This window comes from Perognathus longimembris, chromosome 18, assembly GCF_023159225.1.
Source record: "Perognathus longimembris pacificus isolate PPM17 chromosome 18, ASM2315922v1, whole genome shotgun sequence".
Lineage (NCBI taxonomy): Eukaryota > Metazoa > Chordata > Mammalia > Rodentia > Heteromyidae > Perognathus > Perognathus longimembris.
Genome location: NC_063178.1, coordinates 219,538 through 240,449, shown reverse-complemented (window position 1 = coordinate 240,449; position 20,912 = coordinate 219,538). Strand labels below are relative to the sequence as shown.

The 20,912-nt window shown below is 42.1% G+C and overlaps 1 protein-coding gene across 1 annotated transcript in view; it reads left to right on the top strand.

Moving 5' to 3' along the window:
• Positions 1-20,289, top strand: part of Nup133 (nucleoporin 133) — a 40,569-nt gene extending 20,280 nt beyond the window's left edge. The window contains exons 13-26 of the mRNA XM_048367837.1: positions 625-788; positions 2,366-2,460; positions 5,012-5,236; positions 5,805-5,927; positions 6,627-6,726; positions 7,427-7,678; positions 8,165-8,298; positions 11,401-11,559; positions 13,307-13,442; positions 14,611-14,729; positions 15,446-15,526; positions 16,741-16,805; positions 19,065-19,153; positions 20,096-20,289. Coding sequence (XP_048223794.1) covers positions 625-788; positions 2,366-2,460; positions 5,012-5,236; positions 5,805-5,927; positions 6,627-6,726; positions 7,427-7,678; positions 8,165-8,298; positions 11,401-11,559; positions 13,307-13,442; positions 14,611-14,729; positions 15,446-15,526; positions 16,741-16,805; positions 19,065-19,153; positions 20,096-20,226 — 1,873 coding nt within the window. The 3' untranslated portion in view covers positions 20,227-20,289. The remainder of the gene's footprint in view (positions 1-624; positions 789-2,365; positions 2,461-5,011; positions 5,237-5,804; positions 5,928-6,626; positions 6,727-7,426; positions 7,679-8,164; positions 8,299-11,400; positions 11,560-13,306; positions 13,443-14,610; positions 14,730-15,445; positions 15,527-16,740; positions 16,806-19,064; positions 19,154-20,095) is intronic.
• The last annotated feature ends 623 nt before the right edge of the window (positions 20,290-20,912 follow it).

Below are 20,912 nucleotides of genomic sequence, written 5' to 3'. Positions count from 1 at the left end.
GCATTCTCCAAGGAGTTTCTGGCAATTTTTTTCCCCTTCTGTGTGCTCAGTAGCCCTCTGTTTATACCTGTCCTCATGCTTCTCACAGATGTACCCTTGCTTTCCAATTGTCTGAGACTTTATAAAGTCTAGGATTGACTTCAGTGTACTGCTCATTCTGTGTTCAGAGCCTAGCATGCTGTAATGACTCAATGTTTTGAATTCAGACTCCACAATAAATTGTGTGTGTGTGTGCGTGCATGCATGCGTGTGCCCGTGTGTGTGCCTGTGCCTGTGGCAATGCTGGGGCTTGAGCTCAGGACTTGGGCACTGTCCCTGAGTTTATTTTGTTCAAGGGTAGCACACTTGAGCCACAGCTCCACTTCTGGCTATTTTTGAGTAGTATAGTGGAGATAAGAGTCTCAGGAACCTTCTTGCCCAGGATGGCTTCAAACCTCAATCCTCAGATCTCAGCTTCCTGAGTAACTAGGATTACTGGTGTATGCCACTGATGCCTGGCCAATTTATCCTTTTATTTACATAAATTTTACACACAGTGCTTGGGGCTACAACTTAATACATGGGACCTTGATTTCATATTTTTTCTGTGGTGCGTTTTGAAATGTTTTGCCTCTTTTCATGCAGGAAAGATGTAGGTCGTGCTCAAATGATGGTTGATGAGATGTTTTCCTCTCGTTCTGACTTGGATTCTGATTCTGAACTAGACAGAGCTGTGACCCAAATCAGTGTGGACTTGGTGGATGACTACCCAGCTTCTGATCCACGCTGGGCCGAGTCTGTCCCGGAAGGTAATGAGACCTTGATTACCTATCTTCAGTGTAGTGTATCTGAGGTAATACTGAAGTGATCTAGTTTAAGTAGAGTATTTGGTTATGTGTTCAATGTATCTCTCAAAAAATATTTTTTAAGGGGCTGGGGATATAGCCTAGTGGCAAGAGTGCCTGCCTCGGATACACGAGGCCCTAGGTTCGATTCCCCAGCACCACATATACAGAAAAAACGGCCAGAAGCGGCGCTGTGGCTCAAGTGGCAGAGTGCTAGCCTTGAGCGGGAAGAAGCCAGGGACAGTGCTTAGGCCCTGAGTCCAAGGCCCAGGACTGGCCAAAAAAAAAAAAATATATATATATATATATATTTTTTTTTTTTTTTTAAGCTGGGAACTGGAGGCTGAGATCTGAGGGTCATGATTCAAAGCCAGCCCAGGCTGAAAAGTCTAAGAGACTCTTATCTCCAAGTAACCACAGAAAGCCAGAAGTGACACGGTGGCTCAAAGTGGCAGAATGCTAGTCTTGATCAGAAGAGCTCAGGGACAGCACCCAGGCCCAGAATTTCATACCCCACGACTGCCAAAAAAAAATTTTTTTTTACTTGCTTAAGTAATTGAATATTAATTAGTATTCTTAGTAGGTTTTGAAAAGAGCTGAAAACAGATAGTACTATATCTAGATAGTAAAGTAGAATCTGAAAGGATATGAAGGCAAGTCCTGATTATTTTTGGACAAATTGCTTTGCTTTCTGAGCATCTTAATTTTTTTGATTTTAAAACTGTTATTATAAAGGTGATGTACAAAGGGGTTACAGTTATATAACTCAGGTAATGAGTGCATTTCTTTTTGGACAATGTCACCCTTTCCCTGACTCCCAGTTTCTCCCTTCCATCCCTGCTTACAAGTTGTGTAGTTCATTGTCAACTCAGTACCACTGCCACATTTGTTCACCCTTTGTCCCTCCATTTCTGTACCCTCCCAAAGACAGATAAATGAACAAGACAAAAAAGAAAGCAAAAATAACAACGAAGAAAAACCCTTTTCCAATTTCCTGGTGGGCATCTTATTTCTAACTGGAACTTGGCCATATAAGTAGGCATTTGGCTTTACCTCAGCCTCAAATTAACTTATAATTTTGGCATTATGAGTGTGTGAATAGTAGGGGTTTTACATCATTTCTTAGGAGTGGGAGTAGAGTGAGCACATCTCATCATACTACCTATCCAAGGACACTGTCCCCTTAGGTTGCTCTACATTCTTATGCACCAGGGACTATCTCAGATGTTTATTTCTGCCCAGTGATACTGCTTCAGTAAGTATGCTGACCTCACTAGGGACATCAAGGGATTGTATGCCAGCCACCTGCTTTCTCTGACTGTCCTTTCTGAGGTTTTGAGTTCCAAATGGAATAGGGACTAAACTGACCATAGTATACTTTTTAAGTAAATGTAGTATGAATGTTATCCAAACTTTTTAGTCATGTATATAATTTTACTAGGGTTCATCTTCTGCTCTTTTCAGATCTTAGCACTATTCGCTAGCAGCAACTGTTATAAAAGCACTATTTTGAGTATGTGTCTCTTGCTGTGTTCAAACAGAGGCCCCCGGGCTCAGCAACACCTCGCTAATCATACTCCACCAACTAGAGGACAAAGTGAAAGCCCACTGCCTCCTAGTGGACTTCCTTCACCATGTAAGATCCTGTGTGGGGCTGTCTGTTTGTCTGGGGTGTTTTCTTATGGGGACATACTCGTGTTTTCCCTGTCTGCATTTACACCAAAGTAAATAGTTCAGAGTCTATGGAGAGGCTGCATGAAAATAAGATTTAGAGAGGAAAAATGGCATATGTCAGCATAAATGTCAATTTAGCTTATGCACTATCATATCCATGTGACTGGCTCTCTTTTAAAAATAGTACTTTGTGGGGCTGGGAATATGGCCTAGTGGCAAGAGTGCTTGCCTCGTATACATGAAGCCCTGGGTTGGATTCCTGAGCACCACAAGTGGCGCTGTGGCTCAAGTGGCAGAGTGCTAGCCTTGAGCAAAAAGAAGCCAGGAACAGTGCTCAAGCCCTGAGTCCAAGCCCAGAATTGGCAAAAACAAAAATAAAAATAGTACTTTGTTAACATTTTCTGTATACTTTTATGTAAAAAAAATTGATTTCCATGAGTTGCCCTTTATTGTTAGAAAAAAAGAACTGGCATTAACTAACCAAGGGGCAGGAGACCCTGGGTAGAAGGGGTTAGAAGCTATCCTCCTCCTGATGGGGGGAGGGAGAAATCACATCAAAAGAGAGGGTGTGGTACTAGGTGTGGTACTGTGTGCCATGTGCAGACACCAGGTATAATATTAGGTGGGAGGGGACTCTGCCACGTGCAGACACAGAGTGTAGTATTAGGTAGGGGCTGTGTGCCATGTGCAGACACACTGTTTATCAGAGGCCATAGTCATTGAGGGTATGAGCCGCTGCATCTCTGGCCTGGTTCCTCTGGTGTGAACACTGACAGTCTCTGCTGCTGGCAGCCTGTGGCTGCATCCAGAGACCTCATTCTGCTAGAGCCTTTCTACTTCTGCTTCCTTTCTTCTTTGTGGCTATGTCACTGCTTAGAGCAAGTTCACATTAATTATGGGGAATCTGCAAGGCTAGGTGCTTTGTCTAGAGAAATGCTTTTGTAGGAGCTCTTCTTTCTCTCGAGCCTGGTCATTTGCAGTGAGGATGCATTCATGTCCTGGAAGGTACAGGAAGAGATATGACTGCTTCAGAGCACAGTGGAGGAAGCAAAGGTGGGATTAGCTCAGCTGTCTTCCCTGTGTGGTATTTTATATGGAACTGCTATCTTCCCTCCTTCAAACCAGAAGGTGAATCCAGATAAAATCACAAGAGATTGTGTAACTTTAAAAAATCATCATGGGGCTGGGGATATAGCCTAGTGGCAAGAGTGCCTGCCTCAGATACACGAGGCCCTAGGTTCGATTCCCCAGCACCACATATACAGAAACCGGCCAGAAGCGGCGCTGTGGCTCAAGTGGCAGAGTGCTAGCCTTGAGCGGGAAGAAGCCAGGGACAGTGCTCAGGCCCTGAGTCCAAGGCCCAGGACTGGCCAAAAAAAAAAAAAAAAAATCATCAGATGAAAAAAAATTGTATGAATTAAGTAAGATAGATCAATTCAGTAAAGTATTCCAGAACTGTTAAAAAAGCATTGATTATTCAAATATTATGGAAAAAAATAAGAAACTGAAATGAAGCCAGCTTTCGAACAGTATGTATGCCATGCCTTTTTGTGTTTAATAAAAAGGTATCTGGTGGCTTGGAATGTGGCTTAGTGGTAGGGTGTTTGCCTAGCATGCCGGAAGCCCTGGGTTAGATTCCTCAGTACCACATAAACAGAAAAAGCAGAAAGTGGTGCTGTGGTTCAAGTGGTAGCATGCTAGCCTTGAACAAAAGAAGCTCAGGGACAGTGCCCAGGCCCTGACTTCAAGCCCCAGGACTGGTCACAAAAAAAGGTATCTGAAGCTGGCACTGATGGTTCATGTTTATAATCCTATTGAATAGGCTGGGATCTGAGGACTGAGGTGTGAGGCCACTTGGGGTAGAAAAGTCCCTGAGATTTTCCATTTGACGAGCAAAAAGCTGTAAGTGGAGGTATGGCTCAAATGGTAGAAGGCCAGCTTTGAGTAAAAAAGTCAAAGTAGAGTGTGAGCCCCTGAGTTTAAGTCCAGTTCTGGCACACACCAAAAAAAGGACAACCTGCTAGCATCTATACATGTAGTGAAATCAGGATGGTTACTCATTAATGAAAGAAATTATTTATTTCAGTATGGAAAATTATTCATCATTTGTGCCTGAGTGTTGGCAGTGTTTTATCAATTCAGATAGTTAGAACAACTAGACCTTAGTAACTTACCAAAAGTGGCCATTGGCAAGGAGAAGATACAAAGGGCTGAAGACTCCTTTGCCACAGTCTGTGTTCTGGAAACAGCACTTGAAGATGGAGGTGCTGAGTTGTTAGTTTTGATAACCACAGAGAGCAATTCAACACCACAGGTGAAGCCATGGATAGAAATTCTGGGATAAACCTGAGGTGTAATGCCCACCCTGTGTGTGAGCATGTGCACATCAGTGTGTGGGGAGCAGCCAGAAGAGTGGCATCTGGGGAAGCCGCTTCCCTGGGGTCACATGGCTGTGCTGGTCTGTACCTTGCTGCCTGTACTTTTTGAGAACATGTGCTTGTGTTTTTTGCAAGGTTGGCTTGTTTGAGCGTTTGGGCACTTCTCCGGTCAGAGGGACATTGATGGCAACCCGGCTACTGCTCTGTGAGCATGCAGAAAAGCTGTCAGCCGCCATTGCTCTTAAGAACCACCACTCGCGTCTGCCAGATCTCGTGAACACAGCAATTCTGATTGCCTTGAACAAAAGGGATTGTGAGGTCCCATCCAGCCTGACTCCTGCTGATGTTTTCTTTCGAGAGGTCAGATGAATTCTCATTCTTGCCCTCCTGTGCCTCTCTACAGTTACCTCCATATGGGTTCTCTTACTGTTTCTGCATTTATGAGGGTTCAAACCTAAGTCTTTATAGTAGTAGACAAGTGCTCTACTACTAAAGTTACATCCCTGGCCCGTCCATGTTTTCATGACCAAAAGATAGAAAAATTAGGAGTTACTCAAGAGAAAGCTAGCAAGTTGGGTCATTATTTTAATCCTAATTAGTGTATTAGTTTAAGGTCTTACATTTAATGTGACAGTCAATTGTAACTGCTATTTAAATAAGTTGTGTTGAGCACTAATAAATCGTAATGTATTAATATTCCAGTTATGTAGAATTTAAGTTTAAAAATCTACTTGATAATAATCCAGATTTGACCATTTATGAGACTTAGTTATTTGGGCATTCAAACTTACAAACTAGAAGATTCTGATTTTGTTGTTGTCTTGTTTTTACATTTATTTTTGCCATTAACTGTCTAATGGTCTAAGGATGTAGCTTAACAAAGTCGTCTCCATGGTTTGATGGTAAGAGTGACTCTGTCTGCCCTCAGGTGTCCCAAGTGGACACTATCTGTGAGTGTCTGCTGGAGCATGAAGAGCAGGTCCTGAGGGATGCACCACTGGACTCGGTCGAGTGGGCAGAGGTGGCAATCTCTGTCAATACCGTCCTTAAGGTACTACATGCCCCGGGCAGTTCCACACCCTAGCAGGGAGGGACAAGAACATATCTCCCTTCTCCCCACTCTATTAAGCCAGTGCAGTACAGGGTTTCATCATTTGTTAATTCCAAAAGCTAAAGAATAGCATTCATCTGAGCAGCTAACAAAGGCTTTGAATATCTGTCTTGTGTGTATTCATACGTGTCTGTAATCCTTAGTTTCTGTTAGGTAAGATAAACGTTTTATTTCAAGATGGATTTTATATCACTGAAAAGGTATAGTGTTAATGTAACTGTTCTCCTTTTTCTCTCTTCTTCTCCCTTCTTCCCTCCTCTTCTCTTCCCCTCTTTCAGTAAGGTGGGCCTGGGCTCAAACAATTCTCCTGCCTTAGCATCTTGAGTAGCTAAGAGCATGGCCTGGCTTCTATTTTTGATTGCACAAACCTTGCTAGTTATTAACTAAAGTACTTGATTTAATTTCACATATTAGACTTGATTATACTCAGTTTCTAAGCTAGTAATTGAATTGTGGAGTAAGCCCCTTTTCCCCCCAGAAATACCACATATTTTATATATAGTGCTGGAGTTTGAAGTCATGGCCTCATACTTGCTAGACAAGTGCTCTACCACTGACCTGTAGGCCCAATATTTTTCTTACTCAGAATCTTCAGTGATCATTGCTTCCGTGTGTGACAGTACCATTTGATTTTTCTAGGATATGCTGCAGGCTGCTACTCATTATCGCCAGAATAGAAATTCCATGTATAGGCGAGAGGAACCAGTAGGGAAAGAGCCTGAGTATGTTCCATGGACAGGTAAGACGCCAAACAGTTACTCATGTTTGGAAGCTGTTACTCCCCTTAGTACAGCTTAGTAAAGGTGTGTAAGTGAAATGAGAAGAAAACTTGAATACCCTCTCCAAAATGAGCAATTCTTGCCAAAATTGCTTTATTTTCTTAGATATAGTTATAGCCTTCCCTATAATTCATTTAAATCTACTGTCTTAGTGCAAATACTTGTTCATAGAAGCAAGTCCTGGCCTCTGAGGAATGAGTTGTATTTTATGTTACTACCATGGAGAATGTAGCATAACATTAAACAAACTTAGAAGCTGGGCACCAGTGACTCACACCTGTAATCTCAGCTGGTCAAGATGCTGAGATGTGAGGATCAGGCTTTGAAGCCAGCCTGAGCAGGAAAATCCGTGAGGCTCTTACTTCCAGTTAACCACCAGAAAACAAAGTGGCACTGTGGCTCAAAGTGGTAGAGCACTAGCCTTGAGCAAAAGAGCTCAGGGATAGCACCCCATGACTGACAAAAAACAAATTTAGGAAAAGAACATATGTTGGCCTGTCTTGAGGGAATCAGTACAGAGAAGACGGGGTTCACGCAGGCATAAGCCATTATAACTGAACACTGATTTGTTTTTCCAGAGTGGTAAAGCAGCATAATTTTTATGCAGTTTCTCTCTTCCCTGGCCATCACAGAACCCTTCCTTACCAAATTGCTTTACAGCCACAAGTGGTCCTGCCGGCATCCGAACAGCAGTTGTACGCCAGCATGGGGTCATCCTGAAAACAGTCTACCCACAGGCAGATAGCAATCTCCGAAACATCGTGACAGAGCAGCTGGTAGCATTGATAGATTGCTTCCTGGATGGTTATGTTTTACAGCTGAAATCTCTAGACAAACCCAGCAACCAAGAAAGATACAGCAATCTAGAAGTAGAGTACCTGCAGAAAAGATCAGATCTCCTCTCCCCTCTGCGTGAGTACATGGTAATCAGCAGGGGCTTTGGTGTTCTGGGAGTGAAAGGAATGGAAGAAGGGGCTGGATAGCTAGAAAATGGCAGTCAGTGTGAAATTATTAATCCAGCTGTAGCCACAAAGCAAAAAGTGAAGGAAATGCAGATAGCTTTTTCAGCTCATATAGTTGGTCTTTTCTTTACTTACCAGGCATAAATACTGTGTATGATTCTACAGTTGACTGAAAAATAAGTGGCATGTTGTATAAACAGCACAGTGTGGCCATTGAACACAGGGCATGTTTTGCTAGTACAAGAAGGAAGAGAATCACTGGGGAGATCAACAGAGTAGTGGGCTGTATTTGTACCCTTAACAGGTTGATGCAGATCATGAAACTAAATGCAATGATTAGGAAGGCTTTCATTCCTATTATTAGTTCAAGTAATATTTTCATTGTGTATTTAAGTTTTTGGAATTAAAGTTTACCCATCTGCTCTTGTTTCTGCAGTCACACTAGGCCAGTATCCATGGGCTGCCTCTCTAGCAGAGAAGTACTGTGATTTTGATATTCTTGTACAGATGTGTGAGCAGACAGACAATCAGGCCAGACTTCAGCGTTACATGACTCAGTTTGCTGACCAGGTAACAACACATGGGCTGCAGGCCACTGTGGAAAGGCTCTGTCCTTTCCAGAATGTCACTGGTGCTTGAGAGGGAGGACACAAATTTTTTTGCAGGAAAATGAGTTGCTGGTTTAAATGTTGTTTCTTTGTCATTTGGCAGAGTACTTTTTTTTTTTTCTTTTTGGCCAGTCCTGGGGCTTGGACTCAGGGCCTGAGCACTGTCCCTGGCTTCTTTTTTGCTCAAGGCTAGCACTCTGCCACTTGAGCCACAGCGCCACTTCTGGCCATTTTCTGTATATGTGGTGCTGGGGAATCGAACCCAGGGCCTCATGTATATGAGGCAGGCACTCTTGCCACTTGGCCATATCCCCAGCCCTGGCAGAGTACTTTTAAAAAAATTTTTTTCTTTATGTAGTTGAAGTGTTTTAATTCAATAAACCAGTTTATAAGCACAGTGCACCTTGATACCTTGATTACTGTCACCCTTCCACTGTTGTCTCTTACCTTTCCCGGTTCCACCCATGTCCTTAAGTTATGTGGCTCCATTTTTCATATTGGATATACATTGAATATAATGACTATATTCACTCACTTTTCCTCTCCACTCCTCTGCCTGACAAGCGGTTCTTCCTGTTAGCACTGCTGAGTAGTTCTCTGACCTTTGAAGTAGTTGGTCTTTCACTCAGTTGTAGTTGGAAGGAGGTCACTTAGTGCAGGGACATGAGTGACACCTGAGGCAGAGGACACTGCTTCTGGAGAGAATCTTGTGTCCATTACTTCTCAATCAGAGTCACCCCTCCATCATTTTAAGTGCTTTGTGACCAACAGGTTTGTTTGTTTGTTTGCTTGTTTTTGTCGGTCGTAGGGCTTGAACTCAGGGCTTGGATGCTGTCCCTGAGCTTTATTTGCTCAAGTCTCGCCCTCTATTTCTTTGAGCCACTGCACCACTTCTGGTTTTCTGGTGGTTAATTGGAAATAAGAATCTCATCAACTTTGCTTCCCGAGCTGCCATCAAACTGTGAGCCTCAGATCTCAGCCTCCTAAGTAGCTGGGATTACAGGCGTGAACAACTGCTACCTAACTTATGAGCAACAATTTTTTTTTGGGGGGGGGGTTACTTGTGGGGCTTGAACTCAGGGCCTAGGTACTGTCACTGAACTTTTGTGCTCAAGGCTAGCACTCTACCTACCACTTCAGCCACAGCTCCACTTCTGGCTTTTGGGTAATTGGAGATAAGAATCTCATAGGATTTCCTGTCTGGGATGCCTTTGAATTGTGATCCTCAGATCTCAGCCTCCTGAATAGTTAAGATTATAGGTGTGAGCCAGCAATCATGATTTTTAAAATTCTTTGTATATATTCAGTGTATTTTTTGCAATTTGTTTTCTTCTTTGTCATATTAAGTAAAGTTCTTTTGTGTTTTTTTATTGGTTGTTTGTTTGTTTGTTTTGCCAGTCCTGGGGCTTGAACTCAGGGCCTGGAGCACTGTCCCTGGCTTCTTTTTGCTCAAGGCTAGCACTCTAACCACTTGAGCCACAGCGCCACTTCTGGCTTTTACTATATATGTGGTGCTGAGGAATGGAACCCAGGGCTTCATGTATGCGAGGCAAGCACTCTACCACTAGGCCATATCCCCAGCCCTGAAGTTATTTTGTGCTGTCTTCACAATCTAGTCATTCTTGCGTTCTTTGGTTTCCTGCTTCTGTGTTGCTTATTAATGCAGGGTTTTTTTTGCTCTATATGTCATGTGATTTTTTTTCATTGAGTTTCAGACATTGTATATAAAAGGACAGTAAGGATGAGAATGAGAGCCGAGTGCCAGTGGCTCACACACCTGAAATCCTAGCTACTCAGGAAGCTGAGATCTGAGTGTTGCAGTTCAAAGCCAGCCTAGGCAGGAAAATCCATGAGACTCAGCAAAAGCTGGAAGTGTATGCTATGGCTCAAGTGGTAGAACTCTAATCTTGAACACAGGCTCAGGGACAGCACCCAAGGCCTGAGTTCAAGCCCCAGGTCTGGCAAAAAAAAAAAAAAAGACTGGGAAGGAATCTTCCTTATCTTCTGGGAGGGTCCCTCTGTTCCTGTCTCTAGGAGGGTCCTTGCAGACAATTTGGATGAGAAGCAGCTGGCCTATAACATCCAGAACCAAGGTGGCCACTCTGGGTCTCAGCGTTTCCCATAGCCAGTTCACTTCTCCCAGTTTTTTTGGAGAAACAACCATTTTCATAGCTGGACCCCTGCTTTAGTTCACTTGTCTGAAGCTACAAACCAGCTTCCCTTCTATTTGGCCTCTGTATCACTCCAAAATTCAGTACATGTCCTGTTGGAAAAGCCACACTGGTTGGCATTGGGGTGTCTGGATTCCAATGTGTGACATGAGCCCATGTGGCCATCTGCACAGCACTGCTCCTGGAGGCCTCCCACCTGGGGTGTAATTCTGTGCAGTCCATTAGAACTCCAGAACTGGGAAGAGTTGTTTGTAGGATATCTAGGTGGGAACCACTGAACAAAAGTGACATACTGTAGCTAGTATGCCTAAGGACAATGGGATCATTAAACAGCTGCATGTGACCGACCAGTGGGTCCTACACTGACCATTGTACATTAAGTTCTCCCAATACCACCAGCGAACAAGCGTCCTGCTCCACTGTCAAGTGAGATGATTAGAGGTGTGACTGTCACTGTCAGTGTGGACTAACATGTAACTATATGTGTTCTTAGAATAGGAAACTACAAGCTTACAAGAAGATACTTATTTTGAGGTCTTAGGAAAGTAGGATTTGACTATCAAAAAAAGCTTTTAAACATCTATTATTAGCTAGATATGGTTGTATATACCTGTAATCTCGGCTCTTAGAAGACTGAGATCAGATCATGACTGTGAGGCCAGCCTTTTGTTATAATAGTAAGACACTGTCCCCAAAAGAAAAGTAAAGAGGGGCTGGGATGTAGCTCAGTGGCAAAGAGCTTGCCTAGCAAGTGCAATGTCCTAGGTTCGATCCCCAGTACCAAAAAAGAAAAGATAAAAAAATGCAGTTAAAAAAACCCAACCAAAAAAAGAAAAGTAAAGAGAAACTCTATTAACTAAATACTAATGAATTTTTGGTTATGTTCTTTGTAGAATTTTTCAGACTTTCTCTTCCGTTGGTATCTGGAGAAAGGAAAGCGGGGTAAATTATTGTCTCAGCCCATTTCACAACATGGACAGTTGGCCAATTTTTTGCAAGCCCATGAACATCTCAGTTGGTTGCATGAAATTAATAGCCAAGAATTAGAAAAGGTAAGAAGGATTCAGTTGTATGAAGCAGATATATGCAGTTTATTTAGATATTTTAATTAGTTTGGTTCTTAGTTAAAATACTGTTTACAGCCATATAGGTGATAAGATGTTGATTTCTAAAATATGTAGGGAACTCAGCTAAATAGAAAGAAAACATTAATAAAAGTGAGCAGAAGACCTGAATTGGCACTATCTCAGAAGTTGCATAGATGGCCAGTAGGTTACTTGAAAGATGCTCAACATCATTAATGAGGAAAAAGCTAAATAACTCATACCAATCAAAATGTCTTTTATCAAAAAGACAGAGATAGCAATTGTTGGAAATGGAGCTATGGCTCAAGTGGTAGAGCACAGAAGCTGAGATAGCACTCAAGCTCTGAGTTCAAGCCCCAGGAGGACCAGCACCAAAAATAAATAAATAAATAAATAAATAAATAAAAAGTAAAAACTATAATAATAATGGACCTTTGAACTCTGTTGATAAGCGTATATTTTAGTACAGACATTGGGGAAAACTGGAGGTTCCTCAGAAAACTAGAAATAAAACTACAGCATCAGAAGAAAGATTTTACTTCTGTGTATCTAAACATTTTGAAATCAGCATGCTAAAAGTAACATCTACACTCTTATATCATTGCATTATTCACAATATCAAAGCTAAGGAATCCATTAAAGTACCCTTCAATAAGTGACTAAATATCTTTATATCCATTCACATAGTATATGTACATACCATGTATTTGTACATACATAACACACAAACACTATTCAGCCTTTCTAACAAAGAAACTTTGGTCATTTACAACAGCATGGCTCAACATAGAGTATTAATGCTAAGTAAATCAAACCAGGTACAGAAGAGCAAACCCAGTTTGAGCTCAATTGTATATGGGATATCAAACAGTTGCTTAGGAACAGAGTGGAAGGTTTCTAGGAATTAGGGTGAAGGAAATGGGAAGCAGTAGGTATAAGGGCTCAGAGCTTGAATTAGCCAGGAGTAGTAACACAGTAACACAGCATAGTAACTATTAATTGTTACTAATGGTGTAATCATGTATTTCAAACTTGCTCAAGGAGCAAATTTTCAAATATCCTCACCACTTAAAAAAATCCTTGAGGTGATCAGTTAATTAGCTTTATTTATTCCACATTGCATGCTATATATACTCCTATATATAGTAGTATAGGAGTATATTATATATATACTCAAGTATATGTAGTAGTAATTTGTCCACTTACAGTAAAATTTCAAATTTTTAAATGACATTTATATAGATGGTTAAAATGCATATCATGTATACTTGCTGTCCTCACAAAATTTAAACAGAGGATTCTTTATTTGTGATAATGGTATTTTTATTACTTCTAAAATAAAGAACTGTAGGCCTTTGGCTACTATTATAATAAAGCACAAATATTTAACTAATGTTTATGTAAAATTCTTTATTATGAGGACTATGTTCTGATAATAAACATTTTAAAGTAGTAGTAAAAACTGCAAACTAAGGTGTACTCTTGTTGGATATTAGGCTAGAACATTGCACAGGCCTTTCCCTGTGCAGTGTGTCTGGCTAAAGTTGTGTCCTATATTAGTGTTCTAGTACTGTTCTGGTTTGGGGTTTTTGTCTCTCATTGATAACGGCTTGATAAAAGGCAAGTTGGGATGTACTGTACCTTTATGTCAAGGTCGAGTTGGTGTCTAGGACAAACTCAATACGGTTTTCATGTCATGTTTTGTTTATTGCAGGCTCATGCAACACTTCTGGGCTTGGCAAATATGGAAACTCGTTACTTTGCAAAGAAAAAGACCCTTCTTGGCCTGAGTAAATTGGCTGCACTAGCTTCAGACCTATCAGAGGATATGTTGCAAGAGAAAATTGAAGGTAAAAAAAAAATAAGAAAGGATTTGAGTGAGGAGACATAAAAATCAGAATGGTTTTACTCAGCATCCACACAGTCACACAGTCAGATACTTGGGATTTTTTTCTTTTAAAGAGAAAATTATTGATATTTAAATGGTTTTCACTGGATGACCGGCATAATACATATGTTGCAGAGGAATCCTAGCCTTCCATAAGACCTTTTTATTTGTTTTTTGTTTTTTTTTTTTTTGGCCTGGGCCTTGGACTCAGGGCCTGAGCACTGTCCCTGGCTTCTTCCCGCTCAAGGCTAGCACTCTGCCACTTGAGCCACAGCGCCGCTTCCTGTATATGTGGTGCTGGGGAATCGAACCTAGGGCCTCGTGTATCCGAGGCAGGCACTCTTGCCACTAGGCTATATCCCCAGCCCCCCATAAGACCTTTTTAGAGATGGTTGTAATGGTGCAGTAATCCCGAAAGTAAAATCCTGGGATAAAAATGGTTTTATTTCTGAGAATCAAGAAGGAAGTTACAAGTACAGAAAGAAAAAGAAAACCGTATGTTACATATTTGAATTAGAAATAACCAGGTAGGAAGGACCGAGTTGGTTTTTGTTTTTAATGTACATTTTGGCTCTTTCTATTGAAAGGGCTGTGGGTTCTACATTTTGGTCTTTAACCATTTCCCTATAGAAGAGATTGAGGACTATTTAAAAAAAATGACCTAGGGAATCTTGGGCAAGAAAGTAGAATGTAAGAGCCCAAGTAACAGAATAATTTGGATGTCACAAAGAATGTTGGTGAAAGATTACATTTTTTGGCCCACAGAAGAAAAATCCATGGACTTACAGTGATGCTCCAGAGAGGAGGTGTCTTTGAAATGCTTCTTTAATGAGTGATAACTGAGAAATGTAATAATGACAAATCATTTCATAACCACAGTGAATAACTGGCTATCACAATATGCTAAAAATCAGCTATTTATACACCTAAAAATCAGCTATACATACACCTAAAATAACCATAAATATGCTGTTAATATAATCCACAGCCAAGAAAAATAAAGCTAATAAGTCAAAACTATTGTATAGGGATAGGACTATCTTTAGAGTGCTTTCTTTTATAATTTGTATTTGTTTTGTGTCAGCAAAAATGAGTGTCTCCTCCTCCTTTTCTCTGTCTTTAAATACCAGCAATGGCTGAGCAGGAGCGCTTCCTACTGCACCAGGAAACTCTACCTGAGCAGTTGCTCTCGGAGAAGCAACTGAGTCTCAGTGCGATGCCTGTGTTGACTGCACCACAGCTCATCAGCGTAGGTGTCTTGTCCCCACCCTGCTTCCCACACTAGAGCCAGCCAGCATCTCCTGGGACATGTGGCGTAGCTCCTAAGTGGAATCCTTTCCTTACCTCCCACTCTCCTGAGAACTTGCCCCTAGAAAGACAGGTTGGCAGCTGTTTGGGTGTAGACAGGTATTGGCAGGTAGCAGCTATCCAGCCTCAGGTTCCCCAGACCCTTCCATCTGGTCCTCTAAGGCACTCATCCTGGTAACAGATGTAGTTTGACTCTAATGTAGGACTTAAGTGTCTACGCGGGACCTTACGTTTAGAAAGTTTAGTATAAGGAGCAGATAGAATATATTTCCCAAATGTGACATTGCTTTTGGTTACAAAAATAGCTCCCTGGGGCTGGGAATATGGCCTAATGGCAAGAGTGCTTGTATGCATGAAGCCCTAGGTTCGATTCCCCAGCACCACGTATATAGAAAACGGCCAGAAGTGGCGCTGTGGCTCAAGTGGTAGAGTGCTAGCCTTGAGCAAAGAGAAGCCAGGGACAGTGCTCAGGCTCTGAGTCCAAGCCCCAGGACTGGGGGAAGGGAAAAAGATAGATAGATAGATAGATAGATAGATAGATAGATAGATAGATAGATAGATATCTCCCTATGTCTTAGAAGAAGACGTAATGACTCTTTCCTTCATAAATTTGTCTAGTTCTATAATTAATAATCTACCTTTCATAACTTGCCACAGCTATACATATGTGAAGAAAACAGAAGAGCTAATGAATATGATTTCAAGAAAGCTTTGGACTTGCTGGAATATATTGATGAGGCAAGTAAAGGAGGCCTGATATCTTGGGCACTGAACACATATGGAAAGAGGGAAAATACTTCAGTCAGTTGTAACATTTACTCATAAAGTATTGCTGTGTTGGCTGTCCACTGGCTCTTAGAAGGTAGGTAGCTTTTTAGAAAAGCTTCAGGATACTCAAATTCCTCATACCTCTCACACATGGAAAACCACAGCTTGGGGGGGGGGGGGATGGTGTGTGTGTGTGTGTGTGTGTGTGTGTGTGTGTGTGTGTGTGTGTGTGTGTTCCACAGCGCTCACCCTAAGACAAGCTGTCCTCCCAGCTTTCCAGAGACCACAGCACGTGTGTGTGTGTGTGTGTGTGTGTGTGTGTGTGTGTTCCACGGCGCTCACCCTAAGACAAGCTGTCCTCCCAGCTTTCCAGAGACCACAGCACGTGTGTGTGTGTGTGTGTGTGTGTGTGTGTGTGTGTTCCACGGCGCTCACCCTAAGACAAGCTGTCCTCCCAGCTTTCCAGAGACCACAGCACGTGTGTGTGTGTGTGTGTGTGTGTGTGTGTGTGTTCCACGGCGCTCACCCTAAGACAAGCTGTCCTCCCAGCTTTCCAGAGACCACAGCACATATTCTGTGGGATAGGCAATTTTCACCTGGCTGTGCAAATGGAAGTCATTTGCTAGAGTTTTTAAAAATTATGTTAACTTTGCAAATCTTTTTAAAAATCTACCTCTCAAAGTTCCTGCTGACGTCAAATTACCCAAGAGTACATCTTCAAGAAGGGGAAAACTTTTAATTTATGAGTTACAGCAAGGTAATATTGTTTATGCAGGGTTATGAAGTGATGTAGGTAAAATTTCAATTGTAGGGGCTGGGAATATACCCTTGTGGTAGAGTGCTCGCCTCGTATACATGAAACCCGGGGTTTGATTCCCCAGCACCACATATACAGAAAAAGCCGGAAGTGGCGCTATATCTCAAGTGGTAGAGTGCTAGCCTTGAGCAAAACGAAGCCAGGGACAGTGCTCAGGCCCTGAGTTCAAGCCCCAGGACTGGCAACAAAAAAAAAAAAATGTATTCCAATCAGTCTCCCCTCTCAATGGGTCTCCGTCCCCTATTCCCCCTTCCTAGGACAATTTCAACAAGTTTCGATGTTCTGTTTTCATACATGCACATAATCTGCTATCATATTTCTTGTTCAAAGTCAAGGTTTAACCAGAGTGTTTTGGTTTGCTGTGAAGGAGGAAGATGTAAATATAAATGATCTGAAACTGGAAATCCTTTGCCGAGCTCTACAGAGAGATAAGTAAGTTTTTTGTTTGGTTGGTTGGTTGTTTGGGGGTTTGGTTTTTTTTTGTTTTTTCCAATCCTGGGGCTTGAGCCTCAGGGCCTAAGCACTGTCCCTGGCTTTCTTTTGCTCACGGCTAGCACTCTGCTACTTGAGCCACAGTGCCACTTCTGTTTTCTGTGTTTATGTGGTGCTGAGGAATTGAACCCAGGACTTCATGCATACTAGGCAAGCACTCTACCACTAAGATACATTCCCATCTCCAAGTAAGTTTTCTTGATTGGATCTCAGGTGCAGTGTAGGTAGCTGGTCGCCAAGTCAGCTGTAATGTCATGTGACAGATAGGTGTACAGGTGTTTAGTTGTTTTCTGACATGAATGTTGTGGCTGTTGAGCTGGTGACCCTGTGTTTTTAAATGGGTAATTAAGATCTAGGACCATGCTTTGGGAGGGAGCAGCTTTTGTTTTACTTTTATGGAGATTAAATGTAGGGCCTCTACTTGTTGGGGAAGCACTCTTCTACCTAAATGCTCTGATTACAGGCATGACCACTACACTAGGCTAATAAATAATAGGAGTTTTTGTTTGCTTGATTTTATTACCTTTTCTTTTTGAACCGGGACTTGAGCTCAGAGCCTTGAGCTTTGAACTCATAAAGCACTGTTTCTGATGATAACATATCGACCCTCTACATAGATGTGTGCATATTCCTTAATTTTACAGAAGTTGGGCCCATCTTGCCAGATGTACTCATTGGTACAATTTGCATTTTAAACACAAAGTGGTGGTTTCAGTGTGGATTTGTTACTCTGGTATCCATTTCCTTTCCATTCCAGGAGGGTTAAAGCTCAGCCTACCTTAGGCATAGCAGGGAAAGACTTCAGCTTGTGTGCTGAGATGCCTCCTACTCAGTTCCCTTCCCAGGAAGAATTCTATACCTGATATTCCCACCAGCTAAGGTTGTTGAGCCTGATCTTGGCATCCTCTAGAGTACTAGTACTGTGCCTCTTTGGTCCATTGGTTCCAGTCCAGTCTCAAAAGGATGCTGTCATTTTGACTAGAGCTGTTTGTCCTAGCTTATTTAAAATGTTAGAGTTTCTAACAACTCTGTGTTTGTGTTCTGAAAGGAAAAAAAAACAACAACAAAAACCTGCTCCTGTCCCCAGAAGGCCTTTGGTATGTTTGCTTTCAGGAAGACTGAGCGGGGAGCATTATAACCATTGTTAGATCTGTTACCTCCAGCACTGTCTTCAGAAGGATATAATTCTAGCTTTTTAGGAGGCTGAGATCTGATTATTGTAGTGGAAAGCCATCCTGGGAAGAAAAGTCATGAGACTCTTAGCTCCAGTTAGCCACCAAAAAGCCAGAAGCAGAGATGTGGCTCGAGTGGTAGAGTGCCAACTTAGACAGGAAAAGCCAAGCAAGCGCACAAGGCCCTGAGTTCAATGAGCTCCAGCACCAGCACCAAAAAAAAATAAACAAAAAAAAATAAAGGAAAGGAAGAGAGAATGAAAGGAACGGAAGGAAGGCAGGAAGGAGAAAACAAATGATAGGGGGGAGGGAGGGGCCTAGCAGTTTGTTGGGTGACTGATGGTGTGGGTGACTGTGGCCAGTGTATAAGACTTATATCAGATGGTTACCCTTCATTACAATAGTTTGGCACAATAATACACTGTTGGGGATTATTATGGCCTGGGAAAGACTGCCCTTCCACCAGCCTTGGGACAATAGAAGCCCCTCCCACCTTTTGACCTCCACCCCTTGGGAGGTGAACACGTGCGTGCCACCATGATGGGGTTGTCCCGCCCACAAAGGGAAGTTTCGTGATGTCACTTGATGAACGTGACCCCTAGCCTATGACTGACCCTTTGGCCAGCCCCCTTTCTTTCCCGCCATTACTTCTATATAAGTGCCCTTCCATATTAAAGTCTTTTGAGACGCATTCCACCACCGCAGCGTGTCCCTGATGCCTTCCTTTTCGCCTCCGCCCTCGGTAACGTGGGGGGACTGGGGGGAGGGGAAGCTTCAGCAACCCGTCCTCAACTTAGCGCTTGCCCATGTGAGCACGCCTTTGGCCTTCCGCTGGCGGAGGGCCAGGCTGAGTGCTCTTTCATAGAGTTTGTGGTTACCATTCTCCCCGTGGGGGGAGAAAGGGGGTGTCCAGAACCCCAACAATACACCTTTATCCTTCACATTTCATCCTCAAAGCCATGAGAGAAAACCACAAACAATAGTTTCTATCAGCTGTACTTTCCTTTGTGGTGACTTTGTTTTCTAGTTGGTCCAGTTCAGATGGTAAAGATGACCCAATTGAAGTGTCTAAAGACAGTGTATTTGTGAAAATCTTACAGAAACTTTTAAAAGACGGTAAGTTGCTCTTCAAAATTAATTGTCCTGTTTTAGAATCTATACAGTAATGGCTATTGCCAAAAGGTCAGATGACAGGGAAGTTCAAGATGAAGAAGTAGTATGTGCACATTTACACATTTGTTTATAGTAAAGAGAGCCTTTGTCTCTGGGCTTGGAGGAGCTTATGTCAGAATGAAATCACATGTCCCTATTTTGTCACCAGTCTCTCCGGTAGCACAGCAAACACTAGGTGATGCTAAAAATCTAGAATTATCGCTCCCCCCGACCCCCGCCGCCACTCCCCAGTCCTGGGGCTTAAACTTGGGGCCTGGGCACTGTCCCTAAACTTACTTTGCTCAAGAGTAGTACTCTACCACTTGAGCCATAAGCTCCAAAACTTCTAGCTTTTTTGTTTATTTATTGGAAGTAACAGGAAGATTAGTTAAATCTTCGCATCAAATTTAAAAATAGAGGGATGTAGCAAAAGGAAATACAGAAAGGGCTAAAAATATAGATATGGCTGTATGGATGTGATCACTTAGAGATATGTGCTTGTTAGAGCTAGTCTCCATCAGAGCTGCTAAATTACTGGAAAGCATTTGAGGCCAAATCAGACACTTTCCATTCTACATTTCCAGTAAAAGTGCCACAGAACTAAATTGTGTCTAAGTATCAGGCATTAATGTTTAAGGATAACTGAGTTTTATTACATTATAAAACAGAAAACGATACTGAAATGTTGTGATTTAAAAAAAAAAAAAAGATATAGAAGCATTTATTTCCGAGAGGTATGTTTTGTCCAGAGAGTGGAGAGCCGGGGTGGCCTCTGGAGGCTGCCGTGCTGAGTGTGGTAGAGGAACCTTGCGAACTGCAGTGATACTGACATCCTACAGAAGCCGGTGTGGGCTGTCAGTGATCTGCACACCCTTGAGGGATTTACAGAACCGACTTTCTTTGCAGGCATTCAGCTCAGTGAGTACTTGCCAGAAGTGAAGGACCTGCTGCAAGCAGATCAGCTTGGAAGCCTCAAGTCCAACCCATACTTTGAATTTGTTTTGAAAGCCAATTATGAATATTATGTCCAAGGATAAATGTAACTTTTTCTAAAAATGATCATTGTTTCTAAATTTTGAATAAAGCATGTGCATAAAAGTGTTTGGCCTTGCCTGGAGGTTGTGGGGTGGTAGTGCATACTGTAATCTCAGCATGTGAGAGTCTGAGTCAGGAGAACTGCCAGTTTGAGGCCAGCCTAGGCTACTTAGACTCTGCCTTGAAGCAAAGTAAAGGGTAAGTAGAAGTTGGTATCATTTTATAATATGTGCTGCTGATTCTTTGTCTACCTTACTTGGAAGCTAACACAAAATAGTAATTAACTGTTTCTGGTTTTCTTCCCACCTGAGTTTACCTGGACTGAGTTAACTGTGGCTTGTGCTCTGCTTGCTTGGTACAGGATCATGAATCTCTTCCTGTTGCTGCATCTCTGTGTGCACAAATCAGTTCTAGGTTCTAGTTCCTGAACTCTTACATGTCAGTGTGTACCGGGTATAATCTAAGGTGTTTGGTATGAGGAAATAACCTATGAAGCAAGATACATGTCCAATTTTACTACAGGACTGAAGAAACAGTGGGCCTAATTCATGAGAGTTTGGTAACTGCTAACTTACTAGGAACACTCTTAACTTTTCTACCTAGTTAATGAATGTGTACTGATGAAAATGTTTAGTGAATCAGGTGGCAATGTGGTTTTCTGGCAATCTAAATTGCTACTTCTCATAAG